The 26,240-nt window shown below is 44.8% G+C and overlaps 1 protein-coding gene across 8 annotated transcripts in view; it reads left to right on the forward strand.

Moving 5' to 3' along the window:
* Nucleotides 1-26,240, forward strand: part of FBRSL1 (fibrosin like 1) — a 456,102-nt gene that overhangs the window by 399,812 nt on the left and 30,050 nt on the right. For 7 of the 8 annotated variants that reach the window (XM_039332294.1, XM_039332296.1, XM_039332300.1 and 4 more), the window contains 3 exons: nucleotides 2,265-2,310; nucleotides 21,584-21,980; nucleotides 22,994-23,250. In XM_039332294.1, coding sequence (XP_039188228.1) covers nucleotides 2,265-2,310; nucleotides 21,584-21,980; nucleotides 22,994-23,250 — 700 coding nt within the window. The remainder of the gene's footprint in view (nucleotides 1-2,264; nucleotides 2,311-21,583; nucleotides 21,981-22,993; nucleotides 23,251-26,240) is intronic. The other variant, XM_039332295.1, reaches the window with a different exon arrangement.

Below are 26,240 nucleotides of genomic sequence, written 5' to 3' on the forward strand. Positions count from 1 at the left end.
CGGGAAGGGGAAAGTGCTTATTTTAGCCATACGTTGGCTCCTTAAACGTTTATTTTATTGATTGTGGAGCTCAGCTCTTTCACACTCGGGCTATTTAGCCGGCTAAGAAGGAACTTTGAGCAATTGACCTCTGAGGACGGGCCATTAGGAGGGCAACACAGCCAGAGGCGGTCCTCAATTTGCAGACATTTCATTTAATGACCGTTGAAAGTTAAAAACAGCACTGGGGGGGGAAAGGCGACTTTAGGACTATTTTTCACACACTTATGACCGTTGCAGCATCACGTGATCAGAGGTTTGGCAACTGACTCGTATTTATGATGGTGGCAGCATCTTGGAGTCACGTGATTGATCCCCTTTTGTGACTTTCTGACAAGCAAAGTCAACTGGGGGGGGGAGTCAGATTCGCTTAAGGACCGTGTTCCTAACTTCACAATTGCAGCGATTGACTTAACAACTGTGGCAGGAAAGGTCGTAAAGCGGGGCAAAAAGTCTGTCTCGCTTAGCAACAGAAACTGCTGTCTCGCTTAGCAACAGAAATTTGATTGTAAGCTGAGGACTATAATAATAATAATAATAATAATAATAATAATAATAATAATAATAATAATAATAATAATAAAGTTGGAAGGGACCTTGGAGGTCATCTAGTCCAATCCCCTGCTCAGGCAGGAAACCCTATACCATTTCAGACAAATGGCCATCCAGTCTCTTCTTAAAAACTTCCAGTGTTGGAGCATTCACCACTTCTGGAGGCAGGTTGTTCCACTAGTTAATTGTTCTCACTGTCAGGAAGTTTCTCCTTAGTTCTAGGTTGCTTCTCTCCTTGATTAGTTTCCCTCCGTTGCTTCTTGTCCTGCCTTCAGGGCAGCCCTTCCTCAGCCCCCCCCCCCAATAAAGTTGTTTACCTGCTTTATTTACCCCTTGGATTTTCTGCTTTGCAGTGGGGAACAAGCTTTGTAAATTAGACTTAAGGAAACCTTTATGCAGATAGATTTATTTTTTTTTCTTCTCTCTCTCTCTCTCTCTCTGTGTCACTCTATGTCTCTTTGTCTGTCTCTCCGTCTCTGTCTCTCTCTGTTTCTCTGTCTCTGTCTCTCTCTCTGTCTCTCTCTCTGTGTGTGTGTGTGTGTGTGTGTGTGTGTGTGTGTGTGTGTCACTCTGTCTCTTTGTCTCTCTCTGTCTCTCTCTCTGTCTCTTTCTCTTTGTCTCTCTCTGTCTCTGTCTGTCTGTCTCTCTCTGTGTCTCTCTCTGTCTCTCTCTGTGTGTTTGTGTGTCACTCTGTCTCTTTCTCTCTCTCTCTCTCTCTCTCTCTCTCTCTCTTTGTCTCTCTCTCTCTGTCTCTCTCTCTTTCTCTCTCTCTCTCTCTTCCCCCCCCCCACTGTATGTTGTTGACATTCTGGTCAAAACCAAATACTCCTGATTACCACAAGGCTGTTTACAGGGTTTGGGTTAATTGGATTTCTTAACAACCTTCCTAGGGCGGAAATAGAGCATGGATGGAGTTTCAAAAAGCAGAATGCCGCCTGGATGTATAAACAGGAGGACAGACTTTCACATCATAATCTGATTAGCAGGGAGCAGGTCTAATCGGCTGCAGTTGTGGGTCCCTCACAAAATGAAATGCGACGAGAGTGGGGCTTTGAGAGATGTCTCGCTCACACTTTCTAAGAAGACAGATAAAATTGTAGCAGAAGGATCTGCACAGGGAGTCCTCGACGTACAACAGTCCGTTGGGTGGCCGTTCAAACTTACAACGGCACTGAAAAAAGGGATTTCCGACCATTTTTCACACTTATGACCATTACAGCATCCTTGTGGTCACGGGATCAGTATTCAGATGCTTGGCAACTGGCTCGTATTTATGGCAGTCCTGGGGTCGCATGGTCCCCTTTTTGGGATCTTCTGACGAAGTCAATTCACTTAACCCTTGTAAGTGATTAACAACTGTAGCCAAGTTGAATCCGTCGCCAAGTTCACTCAACAACTGTCTTGCTTAACGGCAGAAATGTTGGGCTCAACTGCAGTCGTAAGTCGAGGATTCCCTGTCTTCTCTAAGCCTTGATTTTTGAATGCCAGTTCCATCTTTTCCCAGCTCTGTTCTTTTTTTCTTTTTCTTCCTGTTTCCTGTATAATGTTATAACGTTGCCCGTCCTCCAGATGTGACGTGCAAAATAAAGCGTTCGGTCTGAAGATTTTTTTTTCTTTGATGGGGACAGTTGGAGAAAATACTGAAGCCTCTTTTCTCCCGTTGTGTTTTTCAGGCATCAGAAGGATCCGAGAAGCTGTTTTCCCCTCCAGCAACGAAAGGTAGGTCAAGATGGAGGAAAAAAAATGCTTCTGGGTTAAAACTTCTTCTTGTCCTTCTGAAGATCCTCTCCTGAGAGCTGGGAACTCGGAAGATATCTTGTCTTATGGTTTCTGTCCACCTCCACTGTGTAGGCCAAAACCAAGAAATCAACTCCATCAGAAAATCACATTTTTTTAAATATTGGCTATAATAGCAGAATCTTGCAACCTCTCCCCCCCCCCTCCTATACTCATGTGAATTAGGGAAGTGTCTGCCTCAATATTGGCTCATGCCTTCTTCATATTTTGGATTTTAAACCATGTGTTTCACCCCAGTCACTTTGATAACAGATCTGGCCTGTCTTCCTTCTCTGTATTTGCAGTTGTTTTGTGTAGATACTTCAGTTGTTTTGGAGATTCTTATGTATGATAAAGTGTGTTATTTCCTTCCTTCCTTCCTTCCTTCCTTCCTTCCTTCCTTCCTTCCTTCCTTCCTTCCTTCCTTCCTTCCCATATATTAAGATTGAATCTTGACTGTTTTTCTTGACATTTGTTTTCTGGTTAATTTTTCTTTTCTTTTCTTTTCTTTTTGAAAATCTTTATTTTGTTGCTAAATCACCTGTAACATTTCCTAAGATTAGTTGTTGTGTTTATGATGGATGAAAAACTACACAATGATTTTTTTTAATTTGGTTCCCACTCCTCTTTTTTTACCTCTTTTTGACATCTGGGGATTACTGGACACTTGACCAGCTGGTTTTCATCCATCTTATGAGTCACAGAATACTGTTTCCAGTTGAGAGAACAGATTCCTAATCTATCTCTTCTTGAGCATGGACGTTCACGTTCTTCTCTTGCTACTTTTGTCCATATAACATACATACAACATTAAATATATATTTCTTCTTCATCACATTTTTCTAATATTGTATCGACTAACATTGCTTGTAAATTATAACATCTTTTCTATCCAGTTCATAACTCAATTTTATTTGCAAATACGGTCACCTTATTAGACCAATACTCTGTTTCCCAGCTCTTGTTTTCATTTTCTTTTCCCTTCGGTGTTCAAAATACCTTTACGCATTACGATTTTCCCAACGGTCGTTCCACTGAGATGAGTAAAGGCTTCCCTTGTTGAAAACCATCCTGTTATTTTCATGTTTCCCATCTCATAAAAAAAAAAAAATACATCGTTCTAAGTATAAATCGGATCTTTCTAAATATAAGAAGACTTTAGAGGTCTTCTCGTCCAACGCTCAAACAGAAGACCCTCTACCCATTCTAGACAACTGGCTGTCCATTCTCTTCTTAAAGCCCCCCCCCCCAGCGATGGAGCACCCACAACCTCTGGAGACCAAGCGTTTAAATGACACACTGTGTATATGTGTGTGTGTGTTATTTAAACACACTCACGCAGTCTTAACCCACATTCTCCCAACGAGAAGCTTGTAATTGCAAACAGTGTCGAAAGCTTTTATTTTTTTTTCCTGCTTTCCCCCTCCTTTTTCCTGCTGTGCTAACCTGTCACAATAAATCATTTTAAAGGCTGGAAATGCAAAAACCTCAAGAGAGAGCAAGCATGCCGTTTATTTCAGAGGGGTCTGTGGCCTTTGAAAGGGATGCCCCCTTCCTTCACCTGGTGGCTAGCGGGCTAGCAGTGAAATGCAAACTAACAGTCCTGTTTAGCTTATATAGCCTTCTACAGCCTTCTCCTTCCATCTAGGGAGGGAGGAGGGGAAGGAAGGAAGGAAGGAAGGAAGGAAGGAAGGAAGGAAGGAAGGAAGGAAGGAAGGAAGGAAGGAAGGAAGGAAGGGGAGAGAAGGAAGGAAGGAAGGAAGGAAGAGGAGAGGAAGAAAGGAAGAAAAGAAAGAAGAAAGGGGTAGAAGGAAGAAAGGAAAGAGGATGGACATCCAGGATTGGTCTTCTCCTGCCTAAAGTCTAAATCTGGTGTTTTAGGCTTAACTTTGGGTCGTCCTTCTCCCGTGTCTTTCTCCTAAGCTTTGGGAGAGGCCTGGAATCCCATCAAAGCCATGGAAAGATTTTTATTTTTTATTTTTTTTTTTTTATGGAGAGAACCAGTAGTTGAGTTTGCTAATTAGATTTCCGTTTGGCCAGAAGAGTTTGATCCTGGCTGGATCTCCAGTGACAGCACTGACAAGTGATCTGGGAAGGAATCAAAGGAAAAACAGCTTCTCTTAATTAGCAGCAGCCATTCCAAGGATTTGGCTAGAATCGAAACAGCTAGTTGAGAACTTTGGTTTCAACCCAGTGTTTAATGGTCCAAAGATCAATCGAGCTGTCTGTCTGTCCATCCATCCATACTATCTATCTGTCTGTCCATCTAGCTATCCATCCTATTTATTCATTCTATCTGTCTGTCTGTCTATCTGTCTGTCTATCTATCTATCTATCTATCTATCTATCTATCTATCTATCTATCTATCTATTATCCATCTTCCATCCATCCATTCTTACTCATTCCATCTCTATCATTTATCATCTATCAATATTCATCCTGTCTATTCATTCTGTCTGTCAGCGTCTGTCGTGTTTGTCTCTGTCTATCTAGCTATTCTTCTTGATGTAGTCATCTATATTCCTGCCTATCATGAATCTCTCCGTCTATCTCTTTTTTTTTCTTTCAATGATTTTTAAATATATGCCGGTCGACGAATGTCCAAATTTTTTATGAAATCAATTGCAAGGAGGCTGCGGCGATCGCAAGCCCGGGGGCCGATCCCAAGTCACTTTTTTCAGTTGCCGTTGCAACTGCAAATGGTCGTTAAACGAATGGCTGCAAGGCGAGAACTGATTGTATCAACACAGGTCACAACTGAACGCCCTTATTCCTGACCAAGCCTTCCCATAAGACTCTGTAAAGTGTCCTAGATCCTCTAGAGGTCCCCAACCTTTGGGGCACCAGGGACTGGTTCCGTGGAGAGAGGTTTTTCCACGGACCGGAGGGTGCGTGGTTTTGTGTGCTGCCTGCATCCCACGGATGGGGCTTTGCTTGTTTGGGCGGACCGGTTGCTGGCATGCCGCAGCCCTGTACCGGTCCACAGACCAGGCGTTGGGGACCCCTACTCTACGGTCTCAACACATATCTGCTCCACCTGCTGTGCCCTTCCGAGTCAGGGTGGAGTGGAACACACACATACACACCCCCAACCCCTGAGGTCAATTTTCAATCAGTGCATTTTGTCTCTTTGTCAGTAAAAGCTTGACTTGCGCAGACCCGAAATGTCAACAGGAGGGCAGCTGATGTAGAAGAGCAATTTATGGCCTTAATCTCAACAGCAGTGCAGTATTGTCTGAGACAAGACACAACCCGACACAACTGGTTGCCAGCTAAAAATGTCCCTGGCTGAGCCAACCTTCCCAAACTCTTTCCATAGTATTAGGGTGAAAAGTTGAGCTTGTAAACCCCAGAGTCCTCCATTGAGCACTCGGCTGTTATTTTAAAATTATTGGGGTACCCGCGTAGCTCTGGCGGGCTCAAAATAAATTGAAGTAATACTATAGGAGATAGGAAGTATTTAATTATTTACCTGGGCATTACAGACCGAAATTGCTTTTTGATTTAATGCATCCAAAGGCAGGGCCATGTTTTTCAGAGCAGAGCAAAGACAGAGAAAGATAAGAAAGGAGAAAAAAAAAACAACAACACTGTAGCATCGCCCCAAATTATTCTTGGGGGCATAAATATCTTTGCAAAGTGCCTTTTTTTTTTTTTTTGAAGATTTGGTCCATTTCGTGGAAATAGTTTACATTTTAAATGTGGCCCTGTTAAATATTCTAGAAGGCTTAACAGCACGCCAGACCTTAAAGGATAAAGAGAACAAGCCTTCAAAACAAATAAATTTGTCTTGCTGGCATAAATGTTGTATAAAGATGATTTGTTTTCTTTAATTATATAGTCGATTGTCAGGGAAGAGGGAGAGAGAGAAAGGGGGGGGGAGAATATATAACCAATGTGCTATGGGCTCTACCCCAGCAGCCAAGTTTTAAATTTTGCAGTTTGGAAAGAAAGTCAATTAAAAGAAGCTATAGGGTTAGGTGGAAAGGCGTTTCAATAAATAACTTCAACCCTCAACTAATAACAATTTACATTACCTTGAACTACAGGGGTTTTTGGAGAAGAAAAATCAAATTAACTTTTCATCTTTTCTCCCGGCTTTGTTTACTTTCCCCTCTTGTTTGGCTTAATAAACATTCACTCCTAACGAGGCACTGCTGTTTTACCGAGTTTGGGTTTTAAACAGCCTTCTGAAGCAAAAAAGCAGTCAAACTTCTCTTGATTTGGTTAGCAAGATTAAAACGTTATGACTGGGTCACATTTAGCTTCGATGCAGTTCACTGGGTCCTACCGACATTAAACCACAGTTCAGGAGCCATGGAAAACTCTGGTTTTCTATTGCACGCAGAAGAAACTAACAGAATCCCGGGTTGTATCAACAGAGGCATAGAATCAAAAATCACGTGAAGGGTGAACACCGCTTTATAAATCCTTAGTAAGGCCACACCTGGAATACTGCGTCCAGTTTTGGTCACCCCGTTACAAAAAATATATTCTTTATTGACTGCTCAAAGTTACAACAACGGGGAAAGAAGTGACTTTACATCCCATCCTTGCATTTGACTGTCACAACATCCACCCAAAGACCTGTTCAAAACTTGAGCAATTGGCATGTATTAATGATGTTTGCAGCATCTGGCCACCATTTGTGATCTTTCCAGCCAGCTTCTGACAAGACAAGTCACATATTTTTCAGTGTCATTGTAACGTTGGACCATCACTAAACAAACTGTTGTTAAGCCGCGGACTGCCTGTATTTATGCCAGTTCCCTTTTTCTTTTTCTCATTTTCCTTCAGTCTCTCACATCCAGGAACTAACCAGGTTGGGTGGACTCTGGCTAGTTTAGCCTCTGCAGTACGAACACAACTTTGACTCGCCAACATGGTAGCAAAACACTCTTAGTTGATCCAGGAGGGGTGGGTTGTTTTTTTTTGTTTTTGTTTTGCACTCTCTGTGTTTCCATAACTCCCCCCCTTTTTTTTTTAAATTAAATGCCGCCTGAATATCCTTCCTCACTTTGCATCTCCATAGGCTTCCTTTTAAAAAATAAAAAGAAGAAGAAGCAGCAGCTTTTGACACGTTATCAATATTAATCTGTCCGGCCTGTTGTTTAATGACCCATTAGGGATTCAGCCAGCAAGCGCCTTACCCCCCTGCTCAGCGCAGGTCACCGTATAATAGAGGCCAGAGGAGCAATTGACAAGTAATTTGACAAGTTAGCTGGGTGGGGGGCGGCTTTGGGGGTGTGTGTGCCTGGTTTGACCCTTGAGGTCATGGTGTGTTTCCTTTTGTTCGGTCAATGAAAGTGATCGATGTGGGGGCCAGCCGGGCTCTTTAACTGCAGATGGGGTGCTTTCTCCCTTTTGTCTGCATCTTTGCCTGGCCCAAGAAAAAAATTCTGAATTTGTGATTTCCCCCCCCCCATTTCTCCCCCTCCCATCCCCATGGCAGGGAGGTCAGCCTGAGTGGAGAGAACACTATTAACAAACGGCTGTTCCTCCCTTCTCCGCCTGCCCCACTGATGCACAATCCTTCCCCCCCCTTTCCCCCTCCCTCCCTCCCTCCCTGGGAGTCTTGGGGGCATCGCTGATGAGCAGGAAACGTGCTCGGCCCAATCAATCCGTGCAGCGAGCGGTAATAGTTCATTCTCCACAGCAATCCCAGGGTTGACATGTGGTATGTTTCAGTAATTGATTTTTATATTAGCTTCATTTTGAGATGTGTAAATCCTTATATTGCTCACAGCAGCCTATCTTGTCCTAACCGAGCATAGGAGAGCGGACAGTCAGGGGCATCGCTCATGCTCTGACAGCCCTTACATTTCATATCCATCTGTCTGTCTGTCTGTCTGTCTATCTATCTATCTATCTATCTATCTATCTGTCTGTCTGTCTGTCTGTCTGTCTATCTATCTCCCTCTATTTCTCTATCTTTTTATCTATATCCATCTCTCTCCATCAATCTCCATCCATATCTAGCTGTCTGTCTGTCTACCTATCTGTCTACTTATCTATCTATCTATCTGTCTATCTATCTATCTATCTATCTATCTATCCATCTATCTTCCTCTATTTCTCTATCTCTTTATCTATATCCATCTCTTTTTCATATCTCTCCATCAATCTCCATCCATATCTATCTGTCTGTCTGCCTGCCTGTCTATCTATCTACCTATCTACCTATTTACCTACTTAGCTAGCTAGCTAACTAGCTATCTAGCTATCTGTCTCTGTCTATCGGTCTGTCTATCTATATCTCTGTCTTCTGTCTATCTTATCTACCTAGCTATCTACTTACATAATCTTGTATTTATGTCTCTCACTCTCTCTTTTTCTCATACCTGTCAATCTACCTACCTGCCTACTTATCTACCCACCTCTTTGTCTCTGTCTGTCTGTCTATACATCTGTCTGTCTGTCTGTCTATCTATACCTACCTACCTACTTACCTACCTATCTAATCTTTTATCTATCCATCCATATACATACATCTACACACACAGGGCCCATCCTTGCATCCTTCTGGAAATCCCTTAAAATAGGACTGTCTCAGCAGGGTTGAAAATCCCAAAGAAATGAGGGCTTGTTGAGATGGCTGCCTTGTTTTTGCAGAGAGTACAGTGCTTCAAATTGGCAAGATTCTGTCTACAAGTACGGAACAATAAAGCACTCAGCTTGGAAGAGTCGTCACATATAATACATATGTACGTATGTATGTACATACATCACCTATCCATATAGGTTGCCTACATTTTGATCACGTGACCCTGGAGGTGCGGGGTCCAATCACAAGTGCAAGGCCCAATCGCAAGTCACTTTGTTGGCTGCAAATGGCTGCAACCGAATCTTGAAAGCCTGACTCTCCGCCCGTGTTCCACGATGGTCCTTCTGGCTCCTTAATCGGAGTATTGACGTCACCTCTTGCTCTGTCTCAGCACGAGATGCTTTTCGGCCTTCCACACCGAAAGCCACAGAACCCTGTGTGCACGTGCCACGTGTGTGTGTGTGTGTGTGTGTCTCTCTCTCTCTCTCTGTTTGTGTGTCAGAGAAGAGAGGAGAAAAAAATCCAACTTCCTTTCACCCCGTCTTCCCTTCCACTGCTGGAAAACCCACAACCCACCTATTAAATAATTAACGTCCCCGTTGGGAGGCCGCGAATCAAAAGTTGTTGTGTTCCAAAGTTTGCTCTGGCTCCGAACGGCACGGTTGACTGTGTATTCTGGCACCTAGGAGCGGGATTTTATCCCCACTTTGGATTCCCTCCGATTATCCCCTCTCCAAAGACGGGAACTGAGAAGCGGTGTTCCCAGCCTGGCAGGGATTGACTGTTATTTCAGACCAGGAATGATGGCCAGCCGAGGGAGAGGAACAGCCCGTTACTTGATCTGTGTTTATTTTTCATGGATGCTCCCCAAAAGCACATTACAGCAGCCAAGGCTGGGTGGAGGGGGGGGGAGGTCTCTCTTAAGGAGTAATTGTGCCCAGACAGCCTCTTCCCCCCACTTCACTTTAATGAATGCCTAGGCTTATGCGCTCTCCAGCTCTGGTGGCTTAAGTAAAATATACATAGACCTTGGAGAGAGTTTAGGAAGACCTTTGCTGGCCTGGAGGACGGAAGAGGGGAAAGACTTCATTTGGGCAGTAATGAATTTCACATGTGGCCTCCCCAGTCGATGGCTTTCTTGAGCTGGGGAAACGCAAGATCAGGGACTCGCACACCACAGCAGCCCAGTGTAACATATAGCACAGTGGTTCTCAACCTGTGGGTCGGGACCCCATTTGGGGTCGAACGACCATTTCACGAGGGTCGCCAAACAACGCAGTCCGCCATTTTTTCCCCCTTTCCTTAGCTGTGCTACTCCTTTTATTCTATTGGCTTTTGAAAGCCAATAGAATAGACTCTCTTGAATAGAGTCTAATTCTATTGGCTTTCAAAAGCCAATAGGAATTGTCCAGGCTGTCTCTGCCCTGCTGAGCCCGCCAAAAGTCCCATTCTGCAAACGGTGCTGCACCAGTTGAGTAGTCCTCGACTTACGACCGGTTGAGTAGTCCTCGACTTACAACCGGTTGGGGGGTCGCGGCATTAAAAAGGTTGAGAACCACTGATATAGTGCCATGCTCTGGCTTGGGACTTCCATAGCATTTACAAAGATGGACGCTGGAGCCGGGGTTTCAAGGCGTCAACAACCAGAGGCCTGCGTTGAGTTCAAAGCACCGAGTTTATTACTGCTACCTCTTCACAAGATTTTAGTCAGCTAACGGTCCAAACTGACGGGCAGTAGATGAGGGTCAGTGGATTTCAGTTCAGAATAGAGCTGGAAGGGGCCTTGGAGGTCTTCTAGTCCAACCCCCTGCTCAAGCAGGAGAACCTATACCATTTCCGACAAATGGCTGTCCAGTCTCTTTTTGAAAGCCTTCGGTGATGAAGCACCCACAACCTCTGGAGGCAAGATGTTCCACTGGGTAATTGTTCTCACTGTTAGGAAGTTTCTCCTTAATTCCAGGTTGCTTCTCTCCTTGATTAGTTTCCATCCCTTGTTCCTCATCTTGCCTTCTGATGCTTTGGAGAATAAGTTGACCCCCTCTTTCCTGCGGCAGCCCCTCAAATACTGGCATACTGCTATCATGTCACCCCTAGTCCTAGTAATCCATGGGGGTCTGGACTTGGGTGCTTCTGGGAATTGAAGGTTGAGAATTGGACTTAGGTGCTTCTGGGAATTGAAGGTTGAGAATTGAGGTTGAGAATCCCCAAGATAAACCCAGAAAAAGCTTTGCGCTGTATTTGCTGAATCAGATCTTTCTCGTTCATAGCAAGGCGGGCGAAATCTGGTTCTTTTGATTCCCATCTTAAGAACAACTCCGAATATAATGAAAAGAATCCATAGCTGGAATAAACCGCCTTTGAAATGCCACAAAATGAGCATTTGGGTTTCCTCATAATGCCAAACTGCAGCACACTGTAAATCCTCTTTTAATGGCCAAAAGAATAAGCCTGTTCTTTTTTTTCTCCCTCCAGGAATGGAAGTAAAATAACTTTGGTGTTTCTGCCGTGTTTAAACCAAAATATAATTTGTTCGCTCTGGCCCCCAACAGCTGATCCTACTTAAAACTCGCCACTTAAGCGCTCACCAGTCTTATTACATGGAAATTATCTTCTTAAGCCCTCTTGGGGAGTTTGTAACAACGGCTTTTCCAGGGCCTGTCTTCTCGTCCAAAATAAACAAACAGGCATCCATTTGCTGGGTTGTGCATTCTCTTGAGTATACTTTAACCAGGAACCTGATATTTACAGAGCAGGCTAATGTGCTGTTATTTTGCTTGGTTTGCCCGTTGGAGAGTCGTCCAGCCCTGCTGGAAGGCCCACCTACTTGCCCTCCAAACCCTGTCATTTGGGTTAGGAACAAGATTGCTTCGTTGTGGCTGTGGCTAGAACGGAAGATTTTGATTGGGAAGAATCTCCCATAGGCCGTGTTGCGCTAGCTAGACGATGAGCTGAAGAATGCAATCCAGATTTTGGGATGGGCATTAAGATGGGCAGACAGGATCATCCGCAATGGAAGAGTAACTCAAGGGTTGGGCCGTGGAGTCCTTGTTGCACTCTTGAGCTCGGCAGCTTGCTTGCAGATGTTCCATTACCTGTCTAGGCAGCATCATCAGTTCTGGGAGTGGGATGTGCGGAGTGGACAGGAAGGAAAGGAATTGTTAGGGGCCTTGGTTGTTTTCATACAGGTGTTTCATTACCCGACTAGGGAACATCATCACTCTAGAAGGGAATGGGCTTTACAACTTCATACATGAACAAATCATGGTGAGGTGGTTATGGAAGCATCTGAGCCATCACCGTAGGGCAGGGGTAGGCAAGCTTGGCTGTTTTTATGACTCGAGGACTTCAACTCCCAGAATTCCTGAGCCAACCATGCTGAGGGGAAAGGGAGAGGTTTCCAAGCTGAGCCATGCTGGCTCAGGAATTCTGGGAGTTGAAGTCCACCAGTCATGAGGGGGCCATAGTTCCCCGATGCTGGCTCAGGAATTCTGGGAGTTGAAGTCCACGAGTCATGAGGGGGCCATAGTTCCCCCATGCTGGCTCAGGAATTCTGGGAGTTGAAGCCCACGATTCGTAAAAGAGCCAAGCTTGCCTACCCCTGACCCAGGGTTTGATTTGTAGCTTTTTTCAAGATTCAAGAACGTTGCGTGTCTGAAAGCACAATTCTCCCTCTGTCTCTTTTACAGCCTGAGAAATTAGTGTGGGTCCCTTCCGAGCCTCATGCCTTACCCACCATCCCCCTGCGGGCTAGGTTGTGTTTTATCTGACCCCTTCCCCTGGCTGCGCCTCTTTGTCCAGTCTCCCAAGGTGGTGGTTGTTGTTGTTTGCCACATACCATTTCAACATCAGAGCCAGGAACTCTTCCCACTGTTGGATTGAATTTTCGGTTGCCATAGGAACAGGCTGCAAGGGGCACGCGGGCCCGTTCCCTGTCTTGTGCTAGGAAGAACAACTTACACGTCCCCTTTGAGTGGTAATCTCCCATGCTGTTTTTGAAATGCTTGCTAAGGTAGCTTTGCGTTAACGTCTGAGAATCTCAGAGAGCTGCAGAAGATTTCTCCACAGAGGTGCAAGCCGGAAAGAAGGAAGACACCCACTTCCTCCTGAAACCTTCCCGACGGATTTTGCAGGTTTTGTGGGCTGATTTATTCCGACCTCTCTCTTCACTCAGGGGCGTGCAAATACCGGCAGGTTGTTTTCTGTCTTCTGTCGTGAGTCGCCATGCTCCTCGTGCAACCATCACTCGGCTATCCCTGCGCTACAAACTTTTGCTAAGAACCTCAGTTCAGAACTGGACTGGATTAACTTTGGCTAAAGAAAGCAAAGAACTGGTTATTATAGGCTCACTAGGAGGACCTCTTGATTTCAAAGTGTTAACTACCGCAATTTGAGGGGAAAGCCTGGTGAAGTCAAGCAGAAGGAAGGCGCACAGAGGCGGCTTTCAGTCGGGATGGTGATGAACAGCTGAATAAACATACTTTCCCCATTTTTGCAGAAAATGTTGGGATTCATAAGGAGAGCAGAGATTTCTTCTTCTGCTTTTTTTTTTTAAAAAACCTACCCAAATAAACTCCCAACTAATGACCGAAACTGGGTTTATCTCAAGGGGCCAAGGATTATACAAGCCGTGACCTTGTCTTACTTATTTATACAATAGTTGCCGCTTTGGCAAAACCACCGTAAGAATAAGAGTTTTCAATACAAGTCCAGCTGACCATCTTGTCTGCTAATTTCCCCTCTAATGCTGTAGTTCCAGCCTTGGAGTGTTCTTAGTGGGAGAAAAAAAGAGAGTCACTTTTTCCAGCGCAGCTTTAACATCGAATGCTCACTTAATAAATGGTTGGAAGTCGATGTGATGATTCCCCCAGACACGTCTCCAGATACCTCTCCAGATGTCAGCTCGAGGGAGGATGAACCAATTCCAGGCATGTCTGGAAGTCAATGGCTCCGAGCAGCCCACCAAGAGGGATTTGGCTGAAGCATAGCTGCAGCAGGACAGCCCTGAAGTTTTGCCCCGTTTGACAACTTTTCTTGCCACTTTTGTTAAGCGAATCGCTGCAGTTGTTAAAGTTAGCAACACGGTCGTTAAGGGAATCTGGCTTCCCCACTCACCTTCCTTGTCAGAAGGTCGCAAAAGGGGGTCACATGACCCCAGGGACACTGCAAGCCGTCAAAAATATGAGCCAGTTGCCAAGCATCTGAATTTTAATCACGTGACCCTGTGGATGTTCCAAGGGTCATACATGTGAAAAACGATCCTAAGTCACTTTTTTTCAGTGCCGTTGTAACTTCGAACAGTCACTAAGCGAACTGTTGTAAGTTGAGGACTACTTGTATATCTCCGTAGATGAGCAGATGGCCCTGATTCTTGGTGGCCTCTCAAAATTGGATCAAGCTACCTCCTGTGGCCTTTGGTTTGGGTTTTTCTTTCTTTCTTTCTTCTCTCTCTCTCTCTCTCTCTCTCTCTCTCTCTCTCTCTCTCTCTCTCTCTCTCTTTCTTTTTTTAGCCGAACAGGCTGTTCTATTCAGTTGAGCATTAATTGCTTTGGGGGCCTTCCACGCTATTGATCCATCGAGGCCTTCAATTCCAATGCAAGGCTGTGTCAGGGATTTAATTGGAGCAATTAATAACTCAGCAGCCAGGCGGGAATCAATAACCGGATTTCCAAAGAGGGAAAGAAAGTAAAGCAGCAAGGGAAGGACACGCTCCCTGCTACCACCACCTCTCCTTCTGTCATGTGGCAGCTGATGGTTGGATGTTTGGATTTCCTCGATTAATTAAAATAGATAATTGAGTTGTACCTTTTTAAAAGGCTTTGACCTGATTACTTAGTACGCGGGAATTGTCTTTTGTGTTGTTGATTTGAGCCATCCCGAAGAGCACCCAAACAGCCCAGCCAGCCAATAAATGCCTTTTTTTTTTGCCTGCATTGTGGGTTGTGTGTTTTTTTTTTCTTTAAAGGAAAAACAAAGCTTGTCTTTCCTTTTCTAGTCAATGGCCTCTTACATCATGGGTCTGGGAAAGCCGGTTAGCCTCTGCTCATGAGCCAGAATGAAGGGATTTAACCCTGCTGAGTTTTGATCCACGTTCGAGGCCAAGATTTACAAAGCCGCCCGTGAAACTTCCAATCTCATTACCGAAGATGCTTCTGCACTTGCTGCAGGGGCTGAAAATCCCGTTTTTAAGCCCTGCTCTGGGGGGCTGCCAGCCTCCGCCGTGCCCTGCAAACACGGCGTGACTTGACTTTTCTGCAGCTTTGAATGGCGCTCTTTTGCCTTTTGATATCCCTTGGCCCTCGGTCCAGGCTGCTTCCATTCATCTCTCGTGGGGTGTTTCATTGCATGCTTCCAGTTACTCCCCTCCCTGGATGCAGCGTGGTCCTTCCCAGGAACATCTTCAAGAGCCACCGAAGGTGCAGCTTGCCGTTTCATCCATCCAGGGGTTTGCCAGAGGCATCCTTTAGGCGAGCGAAAATCCTCCCTCTTTGTCCTACATGTTTGCCCAAACCAAGTGAGCTGTTTCTGAATGCAGGTAGTCCTCGACTTAACGACAGCTTGTTTAGTGACCATTCGAAGTTACAACGGCACCGGAAAAAGGGACCGCTTTTCACACTTAACGACCCTTGCAGCATTCCCCCGACAGACAACTTGGCAACTTGACTCACAATTGTGACGGTTGCAGTGTCCCAGGGTCACGTGATCTGCTTCTGCGAACTTTTGACTGACAATGGAGTTCTTTGGGGAGACATCGTTTTAGGAGTGTGCGAGGCACTTGGCTGCATTTGCTGCTCACAGTGCAGGGATGGGGAAACCTTGGCTCTTTGATGACTTGTGGACTTCAACTCCCAGAATTCCTGAGCCGAGGTTCCCCACCCCAGGTCTAGTGCAAATGCCCTTTGGTCATGTGTCACGTGTCCAACTCAAGCATGCCACTAAGACCTTCACGAGAGCAGACTTCAGGTATTTAACTAAGGAGCTTAGAGGGCGATAGGGTTTCCTTTGAGTAGATTATTCCTAAATTTGGAGGCCGCGGTTTGGAAAAGGGCCATCAATTAAATTAATGGATTACAGCTCATCAAATGAGCTGTAATCCATTAATCCGATACAGCTGCATGATTTTGGGATGGGGCTAAAGCAGTTGATTTGGAGACAAAAGAGCATTTTCAAGGCAGCGTGCAGGTACAGATCGGAGTTGGGCGTCGTGTTGGATTTGATTTAAAAGAAGGGTTTGGGGGCAGGAGAACCCAGCACCTGTGTGAAGGAGGCTCCTACTACAGCCCTGCCATCTTGGAAACAGATGTGGCTGCTTTAATGAGCTGCAGACAGAGGCTGCATTCATGTCCCATGGAAGGAAGAGGGACTAAATCCAAACATATGACTGGGAATGGTAATTGGAAGTGTTTCCACATGGGTACAAGCATGGAAGAACACCATTCCATGGTGATCCGTGGTGGCTCAGTAGTTAGAACGCAATATTGCAAGCTAATTGTGCCTATTGCCAGCAGTTCGATCCTGACCGGCTCAAGGTTGACTCAGCCTTCCATCCTTCCAAGATTGGTAAAATGAGGACCCAGATTGTTCGGGGCAAGATGCTGACTCTGTAAATCGCTTAGAAAGGGCTGTAAAGCGCTGTGAAGCGGTATATAAGTCTAAGTGCTAGTGCTTTACCTTTTTTCCTTCCTTCCTTCCTTCCTTCCTTCCTCCCTCCCTCCCTCCCTCCCTCCCTTCTTTCCTGCACAGTGGCTAGAATGCTCACTCCAGGAGTTTAATCCTGACCAGCTCAGGGTTAACTCAACTTTCCATCCTTCCAAGGTCAGTAAAATGAGGACCCAGATTGTTGGGGGCAACAGGCTGACTCTGTAAACCGCTTAGAGAGGGCTGTAAAGCGGTATATAAGTCTAAGTGCTATTGCTTTTGTGACAGACGGACAGACAGATAGGAGCTGTGGTGGCACAGTAGTTATTGCAGGCAAACTCTGCCCATAGCCAGGAGTTCAATCCTGACCAGCTCAAGGTTGACTCAGCCTTTCCATCCCTCCGAGGTCGATAAAATGAGGACCCAAATTGTTGGGGCAACAGACTGACTCTGTAAACCGCTTAGAGAGGGCTGGAAAGCACTGTGACAGAACACAATGTTGCTAATTTCCGGCAAGATCTGTTTAACTTAATTAAAGCGTACACTGATCAGGGCACAAAGGGCAGGGATACGTATGTGTTGTGGTCTGCATGTCACCACAATTGCAAAGAGCAGAAGTCACCGGATACTCCCAGTGATTTCATGGACACTTCAGGACAGGACAAACATACACAGGTCTTTTGCTCTTGCCTTCTTCTTCCAGGACGCTTTCTCAATGTCCTGTTCTACATCCCACCCCAGAATTTAACAGACTAACAGAGTTGGAAGGGACCTTGGAGGTCCTCTAGTCCAACCCCCTGCTCAAGCAGGAGACCGTACACCATTTCAGACAAACGGCTGTCCAATCTCTTCTTGAAAACCTCCAGTGATGGAGCACCCACAACTTCTGGAGGCAAGCTGTTCCACTGGTTAATTGTTCCCACTGTCAGGAAATTCCTCCTTAGTTCCAGCTTGCTCCTCTCCTTGATTAGTTTCCATCCGTTGCTTGTTGTCCTGCCTTCAGGTGCTTTGGAGAACAGCTTGATCCCCCTGTTCTTTATGGCAACCCCTTAGATATTGGAGCAGTGCTTTCCAGTCACCCCTAGTCCTAGAGGACCCCTTGGACTAGACAACCTCCAAGGTCCCTTTCCAGCTCTGTTATTGTGTCCTTCCCAAGGCTCTGCAGCTTTTTTTACAGCCCCACCAACTGCAATCTAGCAGGTTAAATGATTTTAGCCGCCCAGTTTATTAAAAGTGTCAAGTGCCCGCTCCGGTTCTTTTCCTGTTCGGCAGGGCTGTCAGAGGGAATAATTGACAGTGGCGGCTGTTCGGAGAGTGTTTAGACGGTGCAGGATGATGGCCCTTGACGGACAGCTCTGCACAAAGGAAGGGAAAGGCTAGAGGTGGGATCCATGCTGGGGTCCCCCCAAGAAGCATCTTCCTTAGAAGGAGAAAAAAAATGTGGGAAAATGCAAAAGTTGCTCTCGGCAAAACAGACTCTCCAAGCCCAAAGCAGAATTTCAAATGCTGCTTTCTCGAATCCATCGCCTTCTTTCTGTTGCTTGGGAAAGCCGTAGGTTGCCCCAAATTTATTTATTTATTTATTTATTTATGAGACTTATATACCGCTTTAAGTGCAAGCACTCCCTAAGCGGTGTACACCAGTAAGCAATGTATATATATATTTACATTGCCCCCAACAATTTGGGTCCTCATTTTACCTACCTCGGAAGGATGGAAGGCTGAGTCAACCTTGAGCCGGTGAGATTTGAACCGCTGACCTGCTGAACACAGTCAGCTAAAGTGGCCTGCAGTACTGCACTCTAACTGCTGCGCCACCTCGGCTCTATTCTATTCTATTCTATTCTATTCTATATTTCTATTCTATTCTATTCTATTCCTATTTTAATTCTATTCTGTTCCTATTTTAATTCTATTCTATTCTCTGTTCTCTATTCTCTCTATTCTCTCTTCTCTCTTACCTCTTCTATATTCTCTCTTCTATATTCTATTCTATTCTATTCCTATTCTATTCTATTCTACTCTACTCTACTCTACTCTACTCTACTCTACTCTACTCTACTATCTCCATTGCTATCTATCCATGTTTACATCACCGTGGGATATTCATGTCCTTCCCTCGGCCGTCTGGGGGATTCATTTTCCACCCTTTCTGCCTGTTAAATCACCATCTCTATTTCATTAAAGGCCCCTCTTAGTTCCATGATGGTTAATTCCAGTTATAGACTTGGTAATAGAGTAGAAGCTGGAAGGGACTTTGGAGGTCTTCTAGTCCAGCCCCCCGCTTAAGCAGGAGAACCTATACCATCTCAGACAAGTGACTGTCTAGTCTCTTCTTAAAAACCTTCATTTATGGAGAGCCCATGATTTCTGGTGGCAAGCTGTTCCACTGGTTAATTGTCCTCACTGTTAGGAAGTTTCTCCTTAATTCCAGGTTGCTTCTCTCTTTGTTCAGTTTCCAACCACTGTTTCTCATCCTTCCCTCTGGTGCTTTGGAGAATAATTGGACCCCCTCATCTTTGTGGCAGCCCCTCAAATACTGGAATACTGCTATCATGTCTCCCCCATTTCTTCTTTTCTTTAAACTAGCCAGACCCAAGTCCTACAGCCGGTTTTTGTATGTTTTAGTCTCCAGGCCTTGGATCATCTTAGTTGCTCTTCTCTGGATTTTTTCTAGTTCCACTGTAGTTATGAATATGAGTTAACTGCCAACTCACTTAACAAATTCTCATTTAACAACAGAAATGTTGGGCTCCAATGTGGTTGTACGTTGAGGACTACCTGTATCTTATCCCATGGTGGAAATAGCCCTTTGGTGCCAGCGTCCACTCCGTGGAACGATGAGAATTGCAACTCTTCTCTACTCAGTGGAAATCTCACTGAGAGAAACGTGTTGTTCAGATGTTGCAATGAAAAGAGGCAGGATTGATAGAAAGCCACATGTTGACTCTGGTGGAGACACATCCAGTGGGATGTAGGAGATAACATGGTGCCTTTTTGTTAAGGAGCATTTGGTGCTCCATCCCTCTTTTCCTTCCTTCCTTCCTTCCTTCCTTCCTTCCTTCCTTCCTCCCTCCCTCCCTCCCTTCCTTCCTTCCTTCCTCCCTCCCTCCCTCCCTCCCCCCCTCCCTTCTTTTGCTATCTCTCTTATACCTTCTTCCAATGGTGGGATTCAAATATGTGAACAACCAGTTCTCTGCGTGGATGCTGCTTCCAGAAATCCATTCTGGGCCTGGGCAACAAAAAATTAGCTACCAGTTCTGCCAAACTGGTACGAACTGGCTGAATCCCAACACTGCCTCTATCCCTCTTTTCCTTCCTTCCTTCCTTCCTTCCTTCCTCCCTCCCTCCCTCCCTCCCTTCTTTTGCTATCTGTCTTATGCCTTCTTCCAGTGGTGGCATTCAAATATGTGAAAAAACGGTTCTCTATGTGGATGCCGCTTCCAGAATTCCGTTGTGGACCTGGGCAACAAAAAATTAGCGACCGGTTCTGCCGAAGTGGTGTGAACTGGCTGAATCCCAACACTGGTTTTACCTCTCGTTGACATCTGTCCTACCAGGAAAAAAAAAAAGTGATCTCAGTGACATGTTTCTTGATTCAAGCATCTTCTGGGAAGGTGGTTAGCTAATGAGCAAAGTGGTCTACTGGAGTTAGGAAGAAAGGGAAAAGTCGGTGGGCTCTAATCCCTGATGAAGTTTGTGCCAAGACCCAATTCCTGATCACTGTCAAGAATGCTTGCGACGGAAAAGAGCTGAAGCTGATGTGAATCCAGCTTTAATTAAGGTTGAAATATTGGAGTTGACTGCTGAGTCTTTGGCAAATTAGCTCAAGTGTATTATTGTGGCAGAAATTAACTGCTCTAGGACTTGGGGAAAACGAACTGCACTGCTGCCTTTGCGGGGTTTCTGTAGAAGCGCCAGCTGGTTTAGAAGCGGGCTAGAAATCAAGAATGCAGAATTGGGAACATCAGATGCCAGGATGGAACTAGAAACTCTGGACATGTAATCTCTCTCTCTCTTTTTTTTTGGAAAGCCTCCTTGGAGGCTGGTTTAATAGAGCCAGTCAGTCATCTTTGGGCCTCTTCCAAACTATAGCGATGGAAAAAGCAAAGACCATCTGTTAGGTGATTTATCTTTATGTAGTTAGCAGCAAGTTGGCCCAACAAGTATTTTGCAAAGAGGTTCACGCTGACCTGTCCAAAAAAGTAAAATGTAATTTGGCTTGCCAAATGTAAACAAGGTTTCTAGAGGTTTCCCCTGTTCTGTACCTATAAAACAAGTGGTGGGTGCTAAGCGTCTTGTGCGTATACAGTGACGGAGAAGGTTTATAATAGAATGACAGCGTTGGAAAGGGTCCTGGAGGTCTTCTAGTCTGACCCTCTGCTTAAACAGGAGACTCTTGTACCATTTCAGACAAGTGGCTGTCCGGTCTCTTCTTGAAAACGTCCAGTGTTGGAGCATTCACCGCTTCTGGAGGCAGGTTGTTCCACTGCTTAATTGTCCTCACTGTTAGGAAGTTTCTCCTTAGTTCCAGGTTGCTTCTCTCCTTGATTCGTTTCCGTCCGTTCTTTCCTGTCTTTCCTTCTGGTGCTTTGGAAAACAGGTTGACCCCCTCTTCTTTGGCGCTAGCTTTGTTTACCCTAACCTGTGGAAGACGTGAGCAGTTGTGTAGAAAGTGGGCCTTCCTAGTTTGGAGACGATGAGAACTTCCTTGGGTTTTTTTTTTTTTTCTTCCTCAAATAAATCTTCAATGAGCATCCACTCTGGTTTTAGTTTTGCTTTTGAAGCTCTCTGAGGAATTGAGGACTGCTGGGATCCATCTTAAGTTGGGGGTACGGCAAAGGATGTTGTAATGGAACAAAAAACAACAGAAGAAGAAGAAGAATAACTTTGTTTGAACGATGTGATGTTCTCCATATGTGTTGGACTTCATTCCCAGCCGGGGGGGGGGGGATCCTCAACTTCCCTTCCTTGAGCTGAGAAAAATCTTGCATGTAAATTTTGTTTCTATCCCCTCCCCTGCTTTGTTATTGTAGGTCCCACCTCGAATGACAAGGCCGAAACAAAAGCAGGAAACATCCCTAAAGTGTCTGGGCTAGAACGCAGCCAGGAACTGAACACAGACGTGCCCTTTGTTCTACCCCTCTCCAGCCCACCACCTGCCACCACAGTTGTGACGTCCAGCTCTTCTGTACTCACCTCAAGCACTCGGCCTAGCCCACTGTTGAAAAAGGAGCCGTTGATCCCAGCACCAGCACCTCCGAGGCTCACCCCTCAGCCACAGCCTCGGCCTCAGTCGCAACCTCAGCCTCGGCCACAGTCACAACCTCAGTTGTTGCCTGAGCTTCGGACACAGTTGCCAAGTCATATCCCTCCTCCTCTCGGCTACCAAGTTCATCACCAAGTGGCCCACAACGGACTCAATAATATCAGGTAGGGCCAGCCAAGGTTGATTGGAAGGCTGTGTGTGTGTGTGTGTGTGTGTGTGTGTGTGTTTTCAGTCTAGCACCCAACTCAAGGGTTTGGACAATCGTCGTTAGGTGCAAGCAATCAGAACAGCTCTGAGAATGGATCAGATATGTTTACTTTATTGTTGATCCCCCAGTTTACAAGAATCTCACCAGACTGTCTGCCTTCCCTTGGAAAAGGCCCATATTAAGGATTTGACTTCAAACCTTTCCTTCCTCCAAATCAACTCTTTAAGCTGGAATGTCTTTTAACTCCCCTAGTCAGGGCGTCCAGCCAGTGGCTCCACCACAATTGTCGTCTGGATTCCTTTCCCAAATTCCTCAAACTTTGTGAGAGCAAGAACATGGCAGTGAACATTTTTGTTGCTTGCCAACCCTTTTTCATCTCCATGCACCGGACGTGAAAATCGCCTGAGTTTTGATAGCCTTGATGGGAGTTTCCTCCAGGTTCTCTCAGCTCCTGGTGGGTCTGCTAGGTGGGGGGAAACGATTAAGGTAGAGGAGGCAATGGCTGATTTTCAGACAGAAAGTTCTGCAGGATAGTCCTCATTCTGTTCCTGAGGGAAGACCTCAGAACATCATAGTTAACCAGAGCAGAGGGTAAAATATCACGAAGGACATCAAGTTGGGAATAGTAAGTGGATCTCAGATGCATCAAACTGGAGGAGAAAGTTCAAGGAAGAGGAGACTTAAAGTCATCCAGCTAATGCTGGGCCTAATTCAGTTGGCAGGAGGAGCTGTTCTCTGGGAACCAGTGTCCAGAAATTCTAATTTTTCTGGGCGTTGAAGAACCTCAAGTAAGAGAAGAAGGCTGGTGTACACACTGCAAAAACTTGGTTTCCTTGGGGGTAGGGAGCTGGGATGCTTTCGAGAATAACGGTGTTATTTTGTAGACTATCTGGTCCTTCTCTAACCATGTTCTCCATCTCTTCCTCCTCCTCTCTCCCCCCACCCCATTCTTTTTGTTTCCTTTCGCAGCAGAAGCAGCAGCGCCAGCAGTGCCACAAGCATTAGCCTCCCCAAGCATCTTTCTCTCTCCCCGCAGATCCCGCCCCACCACTCCTCCGGCCCCGTGGTGCCCCTTTCCATCTCCAACCTTGCCGCTTCACACTTCCCTCTCCGCTCACAATCCCAACATCAGCACCATCCGGCCATGTTCGCCCCCCCTCCCACGCTGCCGCCCCCACCTCCAGCCTTGCCCACCAACAGCCTTGTGATCCCAGGTCACCCTGCAGGTAAGTTCCCACCTGCTCTCTGGATTCTCTACGAAGATAAGGTTCACCACCGCTACCTTACTTTGGAAGAGGTGCACGATTAAGTCCTCGGTCCAAGTATAGGAGTGGCCAACATGGTGGGAACCTTTTGGGAAAAGTGTACAGTAGAAATGCCACCTTTGGTTCAGTTTCCACCCATTTTTCTTCTAATTTCTTTATCACTGTAGCCTTGTTCACTTAATAATACTATTTTACATCGCTTTCTGGGCAACCGGTCAACTCTTTGCACCATGACTTTAATTTTATTAAAGCAAGCTCATTCAATGAAAGAACACAAAAAAACCCAACCAACTTGATAGCGATCACATAACATACTGACAAATGTCCTCCGCTCATCTTCAATACAGGACATCAATAACTGAATCCTACTGGGATCTGATTGGCTCATTGCCAAAACAAGATGACACCTGATTGGCTCTCTAAACTCATCTCATTGGCTACAATCAGACGAAGGAAAGCGACCTGATATCAACCTAAGCAAGTTGTGCTTCCTTTTTCTGGTTATTTGGCTATAATTTTTCATAGAATACAGTACAGATAATTGAACAAACTATGTTGCATTACATTCTTGATTAAATTATCATTCCATTGATATATAATTTTATGGTACTACTCCAAAAAAAAGTGGCGTTATTAGCAATCAAACCTCAAAAATACACTTTTCCCAAAAGGTTTCCACAATTTTGGCCACTACTGTATATGTAGATAACTTTTGGGCACAAAAGATCAGCTCCCTATGTGAAGATCCAATTAAACTGATTATTGCTAAAAGACTGTGCACAGGAATATTCTCAACTCATGCTTGGAATTGAGAACAGTGATCTCAGCTTCTGCTAGGAGTTAAATAGGGGTCAGTGGAATTCAAGAAAGGTTGTAGTTTGCTGGTGACTATGTAGGGATTCTAGGCTAATCCCCATTTTCACTCCACCTTCAGATTCTGCCACTCCTTCTCCTGCAGTAAAAAAGAGTCAAAACCAGAAAGGGAAAATGAGAAAAGAAATGAGAGCATATTTTCAGTTTTAATCTCAACTTTCTTTGAACAGAAGTAACCCCACAGGGGCTCAAAAACATAATCCCTTGAGTTGAATGTTCTACCCTGTCCACCCTCTTTTGTCTGAGTCTCTGCCTCAGATAAATAGCAGTGTACTACTGGCGCAGAGAAATGCTTAGTCCTGTGGAATTATAAAATAGGAGTAAATCAAATCTGATATCCTCCAGATGTGTGGAACTTCCTAGCCAAGATGGGAATTGGGACTTGAGCTATGAAGTTGAAGCACATGTGGGGAGAACTGGTTTGGAGAACTTTTGAGTCAGAGATGCCATTTTTCATTGAATTCCCCGATTGTACCTAACATGCAAGTTTCATCCTTCGTACTGGATGGACCATCACATTGTTTTTTCAAAAGCCTAACCGCACATCCCCTTTTTGATAATTCCTTCCAGTTGCAAAATTCTTCCAGCAAACCCTGGTTTTATGTGCCATCACTGTGGGACCCAGCGCTCATCGTTATTCATGTATGGATGCAAAACAAATTCCTCAATAACATTCACAGTTGGGAATTAATCAACGTATGCAAATGACATTTCTGTCCTTAGCAGGACAGGAGAAAATTCAGGATTGTGTCTACATACAAAGCACGGCTAAACTAGGAAATGTGGGAAAAAAAATTGCCTTGGTGGAAAGCAAATTGTTCCTCTAGAAGGCAAATAAACATAGGCAAAAAACATTCACATATGCAATAATATTATTTCCCCGTGTTCCAGTTTGGGGGCACATGCTCCCCTTGTAAAACTGGATATCTGGATTCCTGGAGGAAGCAAAGCTTTTATTTATTTTTCATTCACAACATTTTGAGAATTTCCCTGCATATTCCCTTTATAGTTTTCCATTGTCGTACGTCTACTCCTGCAGCAACTGGAAACGCTAGTGGATTTCTCCCTGTTTGTTTGTTTTTTTAATAATTTTTTATTTTTCCAAACTCTTCCCCATACACATACCGTGATATTTATCAGATGTTAACATACATTCTTTTTACATTCATATATAAGATACTTTTAATAAAATGAAATAAATACATACACATGACTTTTGGTGTTGCTCGCCCATTTCCCCTTTCACTGTATCCACACTCCTTCTTCTCTACCTTCTTTCTCCCTTTCTTCTTTTCCCTACTTCCCTCTTCTTCCTCCCGTCTTCTCTTTCCTTCAGCACTCTCCTCCCCTTTCTCCCCACTTCTCCTCTTCTCCTCCAACCTTCCTACTTCCTTCTCCCCTCCTTTACTCTTTTCTCTCTCCTCTCCTTTCTTCCCTCTCATCCCTCTTCCGATACAATTCAGGGGTAATGTCCGAGCAACTCCTCTCTCCAAATTTCCCTATCTGTATTATATACAATAAGATTAATTTTCTCTTACATTAATACTTCTATTTATCTAACCTTCTCGGTATATACTTCTATAAATATTTATACAACCTGTTGTATTTATACTCCCTGTTAATGGCCCCCCTTTCATCTGGCCTTTGACTCTATAATGGTGAAATCCAAAATAAAACAAAAAATCTAAAACACCAACAAGAAAAGAGAAAGAGATTGTAGAGCCAAAAAAGAAAGAAAAAACCTACATAGCATGGAGATTAAAGTAGATGCACACGTATGCCAAAACCTTCTCTGATTTCCTATGCAAAGCTAGCTAAGAAGCGAGAAAGAGGAGGTTGGAAAAGATTTATAACTGCTAATAGCAGTGATGCTTTTTGATTCTCTCGTTTCCTCCTTGGACGACTTTTAATTCAGATAGGAAAGAAGAGAAGAAAGTGAGCGTTGTAGGCTGAATTTCCAATCTCCGTAGGACTTGTCTTCTGGAAAATATAACTTTGCCTTCAGTCCCAGGGACTTAAGTCAGAAAGAGGTTGGACTGAATTTGTTCATCCAGAGCTTCTTCTCAGAATGGGAAGAA

This window comes from Crotalus tigris, unplaced genomic scaffold, assembly GCF_016545835.1.
Source record: "Crotalus tigris isolate CLP2741 ecotype Arizona unplaced genomic scaffold, ASM1654583v1 scf7180000024461.2689607, whole genome shotgun sequence".
Lineage (NCBI taxonomy): Eukaryota > Metazoa > Chordata > Lepidosauria > Squamata > Viperidae > Crotalus > Crotalus tigris.